This window comes from Formica exsecta, unplaced genomic scaffold (genome assembly GCF_003651465.1).
Source record: "Formica exsecta isolate Colony F162 unplaced genomic scaffold, ASM365146v1 scaffold108, whole genome shotgun sequence".
Classification (NCBI taxonomy): Eukaryota; Metazoa; Arthropoda; class Insecta; order Hymenoptera; family Formicidae; genus Formica; species Formica exsecta.
In genome coordinates this window covers 159,955-170,118 of record NW_021848419.1, presented here as the reverse complement: position 1 = coordinate 170,118, position 10,164 = coordinate 159,955, and the positions used below count along the sequence as shown (strand labels likewise).

Sequence of the window (10,164 nt, the reverse complement as noted above, 5' to 3'; positions counted from 1 at the left end):
CCATTACAACGCGCCAGAGATTAGCATATCCAAAAATCATCGATCATACAAATTCACGCGGAGACACCTGGCCTGACCTCCATCGGTATCATCTTATCTCTGGTGATCTTCCCTAAAGCCCGCGTGTCATCTCAATTCTCGATCCGAAGAATTCCGGGGTCTCGTACTGTTTGGCTAATAAAATCATCCGCATCGAGACTGGAAATTATCTGACGAATTCATCTGCTTATCGAGCAATAAAACGCCGCGGTCGTCCCGATGCCGATGCTATCTTTTCTCCATTTTTTTATCTCTCTCTCTCTCTCTCTCTCTTTCTCTCTTTCTGCCGTAGGTAGATAGGTGCCTAGACATATTGTGGCGCCATGCGAACCAAACTCTTTCCAGTTCGTATATATGTCTCGCCTTTCTTGCTTACTTTTTTATCTATTCAATACGCCCCACGAGATATTCCTCAAGTTCGGGGAGGCCAGTTTAATAAGAACCTTGTATCCACTATAATATATCTATAATTCACTGAAGAAACGATTGTTATAATCTTACCTAGGAATCTTGGAGCCGAGATCTCCGTCCGTCATTATTCGTACTGTATGGAAAGAAGAAGGTGGGAAGGGAGGAGAGGTGTATGTATTAAATCAAATATAAAAATTGTTATTTATCATTAAAGAAATTTATTACTTATATCGTCTCTGTATACGCGTCTCTTCAATCATATTTCATAATTTAGTGAAATCTCTCATTAAAGCATGAGGCTCGGATGTATCGATATAATATACAAATAATTTTGACACGTATAAATGCTAACTACAAAAATATTAATTGTTATAATTTTAAAAGATATAGTGAAATGATCGAAAATGTCTATTGTGTTACATTTTTTAAAGAGAGTAGTGTAGGATGCGCATAGTGTAGGATTTATCACATTTGAAATAAGTAAGACTTTCTGCACATTTGAATATATTTGTCTTGTATAATATATATATATATATATTTCGGAGATCTTATGCAAAACAAATATAATATAATACAACCATTCGTGCTGATGACTGATACTTTTTTTCCGCTATCGACATAATAAGCATGTACACGACGGAAATAATTATTATTACAATATGTATATATCAATGCTACACACTCTCACTTATCTACACTGAGAAAAAAAAATTATTAACTTGACTAAATCCGTTCAACTAATTACCATTTTTTTAAATTGAAATATTTAAGTCAAATATACGTCATATTAGATTTAATATGTCGTATTTGATTTAAATATTTAAATATCTCAATTTAAAAAATGGTGATTAGTTGAACGGATTTAGTTAAGTCAACAACTTTTTTTTAGACTCTTCTCAATATCCAGAATATCACACATAATAAATCGTATAAGTATCTTACATTGAACACTTACTCCATCATAACCTGCGTATGTTTACATTTTTAATTTTATATATGTACAAGATTTAATTGCATGGTCTCTCTCTTTGCATAATAGACATTTTTCGCACTTAAAAATAAAGCATAATTAATCAGTTTCTTTTGTTTTTTCGCTAATATTACGATCGTAGTCTATCGTTAGATTCGAGTAATACGAGAAGCGCGTGTGAGGGATCATTGGTTTATAAATGAACAGATGAGATTATGAGACTTGCGCTATTACTTGGCGATTAATAAATTGAGGCACGAGCGTGACGCGTATATTTCTATATGTCTATATTTGATCAATTATTTTATATCGGAAGATTAAAAGATTTTCAAAATGCCTTGCTTCACAATCTTTGTTCGAATCCAAAACTGTGATTTCCAAACAGCCTCTTCACGTAGCACACCTTGGGTCACGGTCTAATGTCGGCAGTACTGTCAATTCGATAGTCCATAATCCAAAAAATTTCTTAACCAGTTTAATCATACTACCTTGAAAATGGCGCAGGGCAGATCGCGAATAAAACATAAAAAATAACAGTTTCTATTCTAAAAACAATTCAAGTTAACAGTTACATGAATTTCACAAAATTACTCGAAGTCAAAATAATACTATCATTTGATGCATCACTTGAAGCCTTACAACTTTTGTTCAACATTTTTTTTCTAAAATCCATAATTTTTGAATAAAAATAGTATGAATATATTATAATTATATAATAATAATATAATTATATATTGTATACATATACCTTGTTTCAAGATGGATATCTCTTATGGTCAGCATATCTTTATTCTGGCTTTCGAAATTTTAAGTTTATTTTCATTTTTAGAATGGAATTTTATAATTTTTTGACATTAATTAATTCTTCTTGACAGTCTACGCATACAAATATTAAAATACTTTGTAATTATTTTGTGATATCTATATATGAAATACATTACTAGTATATATTATATTAAAATGTTCTTAGTTATTAATATTATATATACTTACATATATTATATACGGAAATACACATATTTCTTGTTAGAATATATCACAATATATATAAAATATTTTCGGTATTTTTTTATGTATATTTAATTATCTATCTATTTATACGCATTATATTTTTATTTCTGTTTTGTGTTGGATTTAATCCGCACAAGCACCTATTTTTTTAATAATAGTTTTAATCAATAAACTGTAATTCAAATTATGTATATATAATATATTTCGCGTAGATATATACACAAATATATTATATATAAAATATTAAATATTGTAAATTATTTATTTTTTGATTTTAGTTTTAATATCTTTATACGCGAAATGTTAAGAAGAATCGATTTAATTTTTTCTCTTTGTTGTTGAAAGAAAACTAATATGTTACTTTTATCTAATAAATAAAATTGCCTTAAATCTCGAAAGTACTTCATATAGAATATAATTATACTGATTATTTAATATTATAGATCTGTTTCTTTTGTTTGCATTTTCCACATCCAGATTTTTCGTTCTCTCTTTCTCTTTCTCTGTCTGTCTCTACAATGCCCGAATATACATTCACATTTCATTTCAAATATAAAAAGTTTTAAAAAATGCAAGTAAGACAAACAGATTATATGTCTTTCAAAACAAAGTACATCTAAAGATTGTTTCTTAAGGCTTCTGGTCCCCCTTATTGACATTATATTATGATGTCAGAAGCGAAAAATTATGAGTTTTTTTCTTGTAAAATATATCGAAATAATTTTTTTTTTTTTAATGCAACCACTCATGTTCAATAATATGGATTAATAAAATACGCTAAAAACATTTTTTAATTCGTGAATTATTAAATAGCTGTAAAACTTGATCAATCAGAAGTACTTACAGAGATGCTTTAAATATATTTTATTTGATGTATCTTAAACATCCGTAAGCTTCTTTATAAGATCAACTAGGCTACATTGATGCATCATACTGATCATATATGCATTATATATGATCAAGCTCGAAGAAAGAATAACTATTTTTGGGCTCAATTTTTCAGGCTCAACGAAAACAAAATATGGCTTAAATTAAAATTTTTGATTAACCGAACAAAAAAATTGCTTCAGGCTATTTTTTTGCAACTCTGTGTAAAAGTTACTACAAATTAAAATATGTTTGTTAGAAAAAAGATTCATTCTTTCAATTTTATTACAAGAGATATCAGAGGTATTTTTCTGTTGAAAATTAAACTCTGATAATATATAAACTTCTTTTGATTCAAAATTATTTTTAATTTGAAATTATTTTTGAATCCAAGTAATGACATTTGTAATCGTAAAAAGTAGTGATACTAACGAGAATGGGAATCTTTTATAAGAAAATGAGAATTAGACATTTTTAATTTCTAATTTTATATATTTTGTTATATTCATCATAAGCTTAAAATTAAATCATGTTTGATTGTTATAAATTGGGTCCATTTTGGTTATCCTTTTTTTCTTTATTCATTGTCGAGAACTTGAATTTTTTCTCGAAACACTATTCTATTTTTGCCGCATTCCGATATTCACTGCCAGTACTGAAAATCTACCGTGTACGTGAAGTAAACTATACATTTCCAGTATTGGCAGTGAACAGCAGAACGCACCCCTTGATGATTCGGTGATTGTCATTTGAATTTTTTTTTTCGTGAAATCGCGTACTTATTTTCAGCAAGGCATTTTATTTCATATCATCATCTCGCAGTGAGAGATATGGAAAGAAAAAGGAAACGGACTTTAGAAAAACTTCATTATCAATCTTCACGAGCGAGGAAAATATGAATTTAACAATAAGATCTCTCGATTATCAACAAGCACTCTTACTGAGCGCTCATTTAATATTCCTTTGCTCGCCTAGATATCTTTTCTTTTACTATAGTTTATCCATTTTCTTGACTGCACATTCGTGCGTTATTCGCAAGCGCAGTTCATCGTCATATAAAAACGGAACGACACACACAGCCAATCCACATGCACATTTCCAAACTTGCCGAAATCCACTTCGCTTAAACTCTGTTCATGGGCGAGCAAAAGTTTCGGAGTACGTGGCCATAATTGCGGAACTCGAATCTAGACCACTTCCAATAATTCAACCAACGGTTTCGGAAACAAGCACTCTGTCGTTGGACCTGCCTCGTGATGCTAACACTGGTTGTTGCTCTGCCTACATATGTTTTTACTATTTTACTATTGACTATTTTGACATTTATTCATTCAGTTAATATGCAGCCGCTTGAGGATGTATTAGCTGATTGAAATGATGTCCAAGATGGTGAGGGGGTGGTGGACCCGGTAAAGGTCCCGGTTGAGGCCCGATCGTCGGTGGTTGACATACGTACCATTCCGCCAACTCTGTTGCTCCGCGGCTCGACGGATGATTCGTGGGCGGTGGTGGATTAGACGTCGTCGTCGTTGGAGCAACAGGAGGTGGTTGAGGCGATTCCGTGTGATCCGTTACGGATACGCTACAAACGCTGCTGCTGCTTTCCTCGCCCTCGCTCTCATACATTCCCATCTTTCCTTCGCTGATCATACCGTGTATCTGCGTAGAGAAAAATAATGAAAATAGCATCTTACATTAGAAATTGCAAAATGAATTCTTTCTCGTCAGGTGGATAATGATTTTTTTAATATAAATTATTACTCATCTGATAAAGAAAGATTTATTTCGCAATTTTATATATATATAATTTATCTCCCATATATTTTTTACCCCTATATAGATGTGTATGTACATTTATTTATTTATTTATATACACTGTGTTTCGCAAAAGGCTTGTAATGCTGAAATCGATCATCGAGATATTGAGGCAAAGATCACGAGGAGAGCGCATCTTGACTCGACCGTTAAAGTCAAGACGAAAGTAACAGGGATCAAGGATTCGCTTCCATCTCTTTTGGTCCTTCCTTCATAATTCAGTAAGCAAATCTCGACGACCGTCTTCCCCGAATCACGTCTGCGAAACCGTGGAGTACCAAGAGCGCCCCGTCAAAGGTAACGTATCACGCATATATCTCGAAAATTGGCCTTTTTAAATCAATTTTTTTGAAAAGAATTTTATGATCAAAGCAATTTTACGACACTGTATTTATTTATATTAAATAATATTAAATAAATACATTGTTATATTTATTTATTTGTGATTGTATATTTCTTTTGTTCTATGTTGCGTGAATCTCGATATAATATATTTCAAAATATGATGCCTAAAGAAAAGAGATATGATCCGTACTGCACGTTACGTGTCATAAAACGAGGTATAAAGAGCGTGAAGTGGAAATAAACATATGCATCATTATATACGTATTCCAACCGCGTTTTTTCTCTCTGCACTGACGAGAGCTGTATTAGAGGAAGCGATAGACGATCTCGACATAACACTTACTAACCGGAAACGCGCATATTTTAGGGATCGCTGCTTTCCTTCTTATCAGTTGATTCGCATAAATGTAAATCCATTTTTGCAGAATGTTTTGCGTAAATCAATGTTAAATTATCTATCTATTATAATAATTTGGCCTAATCACAGAGACTTACGATAGCGACGAAATTTGGAAACTTCTACTCCCCACAGTTTGATATCTTAAATAAAAAACTTGTTTTAAAAAAATTTTGAAGAAATTTATGACGTGTATGTCAAATAAAATTTTCGAACATATGTATATCATTTGCGAAACACAGGCAATTAAAATGTGTAAATATTGAATTTTAAATAGCACATTCTCATCGACCATGAGTGAGCATCCATATATGTATAATTACTAATGCGTGATGATATACCTTCATGTGTTTGCGTAGCGAACTTGGGTGAGTATAGGATTTATCGCAGCTCGGTTGTCGACAAATATAAGGTTTGTCCGATGTGTGAACGTGGCTATGTTTCTTTCGATCGCTGCTATTCGCAAACCTCCTTTCGCAGCCGGGATATTCGCACTTAAAGGGCTTCTCGCCTGAAAAAACAGAAACACAATACAGATTCAAATAACGTTTTAATTAAATATAACATATAACATCTAGCGGGGCAAGAGATTGCTATAAACATAAAATATAAAATCGAAAAGGATTCGATAAAATTAATTAGATTAAAATTAATTTATAAAAATACTTGAGAGAATAATTAAAAATAATGTCAAGGTGCTAATCAGACATGTTACGAGTGCGATGAATTGGAATAGAGAGGAGTCAATTCGCATGATTACGTAGGTGTCAGTAATTAAAGGACAGTAATTACGCAAGCGCGCGCGTTACACCATACACAGAGAGCCTCATCTTGATAATAGCGTATCTTGATGAGTGGCGCGGCGCAACTCCTTTCGATGGCTTCTCTTGGCTTAGGCCATGCGAAGAGAAGAAGAGAGAGATATCGAGAGATAAGGTCCCCTGCACACGAATGGCCGCCGCAGTCGGGGCGCAACGAGACCGCGCGCGCGCGGTGGCGTGACTCTTATTTATTTCCAACGGAAGTTGACTGGAATATATTTTACCGTGTCGGTCCGCACCCCCGCATTCTACTCCCTCTTCCGGAGCTTCCTCCTTCTGGCGCTCTCGAGAAGAGCGGAGACGCGCGAACAGGAAGCGCGAACTTGGCGGATTTTTTATGGGAAAAATGGCGACCGGACTCTCTCTCTCTCTCTCTCTCTTTTTCTCTTTCTTTCTTGCGCTCTCGTCCTTGGACGAGTCACGGCTAGAATTGGGAATATGTGTTACCGAAACACATAAAACCGAGACGAGCGCTAAGGGGAATAATTCTGCGAGCGGAGTTGGATCTCGGAGTTTGAAATGGAATAGAGCTGATGTAAGGCCTCCTTTTTTTCTGCTTAAAATATTTTGATTACAAAAAAACATATTATTAGACAATGATTAGTATTAGTGATTTTTTTATTATTTTATATTTCAATTTTTAGTTTATTATATATCGTTCTTTTGCCATTAAAAAGGATAAATAGTTACTTATTGTTAATAAAAATGGATTCTTCTTCAAAGAACTGCCGTTTTATTCAATTTTATGAGGTTTACGAACATAACTGATTGTCTGATTGTCGCGATTGGTAATCTTGTATTTCTATAGCTTATTAAAATTTCACATGCATAACGATATTACGTTACTCGCCTTACGTGTGAAAAACATGTGTGATAAGATTACGAAGGCAAGAGTGACACGTACATATCGTGATACAAATTATATTCAAATCGTTCGGCGGGCATCTGCGGCACGCGGGCATCATAAGTAGGTGTCTTAAATATTTATGAAGCCGTGGAGAAAGAGAGATAGCGGTTTTCACGCACGGTGTCACCTGTTATCTCAAACGACTCTGCTGTAACTCAGTTTCATTTTCCTTTCCGTATTCGTTAAGGAAAGGAAACAGTTCAATTCTTGGATTTTATGACTTATTTTGCTTATCTCGATTGCAAAATGCGTTTGCAGCATGATACGAATCGAGATATACTTAACGATACACAATATATTTGCGACAATCTGAATATTTATAAGCATATAAAAAAGATAGTAAATTACTTAGAGCGCAAGTTCAACAAAAAAAAGTTTCTCAAAACTGTAACATGATAGAACAATTTCAAAGCGAGAATCACATGCGTCAAAAAAAAAAAGAAAAAAAAAAAGGAAAATGATTACTTCTTCTTTTGTATTTGAATATAAGAATTATTTGCTGTTGAATCCTATAATATATATTTTATCGAATAATTTGAATACGCGGCAATTTTACGATTCGCAGCGAATGACAGCGGCCGGTATATATGCGCGTGTCTCAATCTAGATCCCTGTTTCACAAAAGAAGTGCCCTCGACTTTTTGTGGCCGGTCTCCACCCATCGATTCACACCTCCTCGAGAGGAACCCTCTCGTGCCGAACGAAAAAGGGGCACGTTTGCATCGTCGCGGCCAATGTCGCCATCGTCTGGCGAGCCAACAGTTCGCGTGAAAAGGAGCCTCCTCTGGGAAGAAGGAAGGGGGAAGGGAGGGGGGGGGGAGGGGAGAGGAGGACGAGAGGCACTCCTTTCCAAAACAGGACGATTAATAACTTTTCAAATCTGTCCCCGGCAGGGCCGGGGAGACCTTCGGTAGCGCGCACGTTGGCAAATAAATAGCGGATAAATAAAAGCGCGCGCGCGCGTCTCTCCTACGTCGTTGCATTCTGTCGTGCGCGCGGGGTTGCGTGTGCAGATGGCAACAATATGCCATGAAATATTGCCGGCGGTCAATGTGTGCTACCGCCGCGATACGCCACGCACACAGCGTCAGGGCGAGACGACGATCGGTTGAATATAGGGTGTCCCAAAGATGCTTTATATCTTCAATTTTAATAACGGATCCTTCGAGCAATCTCTGAAATCGATCTCTTTCGATTAAGATGTCGACGCATCAATAGTTTTCAAATTAGTAAGCAATTGAAGACAGACGGCCTTCTCGCGAAATTATTCGTGCTCTTCGATCGGCGCAATCAAATACAGGCAAAATTTTAACTAATGAAATTTAAATAAATTATACACACATACATAGTTTCGATTCGAGGTTTTAATTACGAGACATCTGAATTTCTCATGATTCTCTTTGATAGAAAAAAAAGGTGAGGAATCGGTCATGAAAATTTTCATTTGGTCTTTCGAGACAGCCTGTATAGGATGATATACAAGCGTTGTGCATGTAGACGTATGCTTGAAAGATAATCATTCGTGTATGCGTGTCGTTATGCACATACGTGCACAGTCACAATACGAATTTGCGTGGCTCGAGATATATACGTACGTAACGCGCGAAATGTGTAGATACGGAGAAGTCCGATTGTGTGTCGGGTTCGCATCCCCGGACACGCATACCTGCGCCAGACTTGAAATTCATGGTGCACCAGGTTACACGCCGTGATATAGCACAGGCAAAGGGGAACTATCGAGGCAGTTCCCGAGGAGCGTAGTGTAGGCACAGACTGTTATGACTTTCAGAATGGGGAGGCACAATGGCCCAGATCCGCGCCGGATAAAATAGTTATTATAATCGTTTTGGCTACGCGCGGGGCTGGAATCGACGAGCGATACACGCGCGAGCTCGCGCGTGTAGGTACATTCGACATCTCGTGGATGTGCTAGATTTAGACACTATATTTCAGATAGTATTTTATATACGGGATATAGTATAGTCACATAAAAGATATTTGCGACTGAATCGTAAAATAGAATTGTCTATTCTAAAAGTTGAACAATATCTTGCATATCTAATTGCAAATAAAGTTTCAAGTATATGTAACGCGACGAATAATTTGATCGAGATTATTTAGCACGGATTATTTACACCACTATATTTTTTACAATGGATGTCTCGTTTCTAAACATTTGATGCCAGACATAATTATAATTAAAAATAAAAAAAAAATCATGGAATTATTTTATATGTGAATGCAAAAGAAGAAGAGAAATTGCATAATTCTGAAATATAATTTTATAAAACAGTTATTGTATATATATATTATTAAATATTCTTACTTTAATTTTTTTGTGTCTCCTTTTCTGAAAAACATTTTTATAAAAATTGTAATTCCTGATTATAAAATTGACGGATATTCTTAAAAAATGTAGGTGGTCTTCTCTCTAATTCTTTAAATTTCATAAATTTCGTGTGTTAAAAAACCTAAAATAACAGTATTTTCATTGAAAATTTTTTGAACGAGGGCAACAAATTTCCATAAAAGTCAGACTCATCCGATCGGAAGTGGTTCATCAGCTCGAAAAAGGCAAAAG

General features: G+C 34.8%; 1 protein-coding gene across 2 annotated transcripts in view; it reads right to left on the bottom strand.

Moving 5' to 3' along the window:
- Positions 1 to 2,730: 2,730 nt before the first annotated feature.
- Positions 2,731 to 10,164, bottom strand: part of LOC115234677 (zinc finger protein ZIC 4-like) — a 34,240-nt gene continuing 26,806 nt past the window's right edge. Inside the window, exons 2-4 of one of the 2 annotated variants that reach the window (XM_029805917.1) lie at positions 6,197 to 6,366; positions 4,755 to 4,957; positions 2,731 to 4,579 (exon numbers count right to left, since the gene is read on the bottom strand). In XM_029805917.1, the coding sequence (XP_029661777.1) occupies positions 4,558 to 4,579; positions 4,755 to 4,957; positions 6,197 to 6,366 (395 nt within the window). In that variant the 3' untranslated portion in view covers positions 2,731 to 4,557. Of the gene's footprint in view, positions 4,958 to 6,196; positions 6,367 to 10,164 lie in introns of both variants that reach the window. The other variant, XM_029805908.1, reaches the window with a different exon arrangement.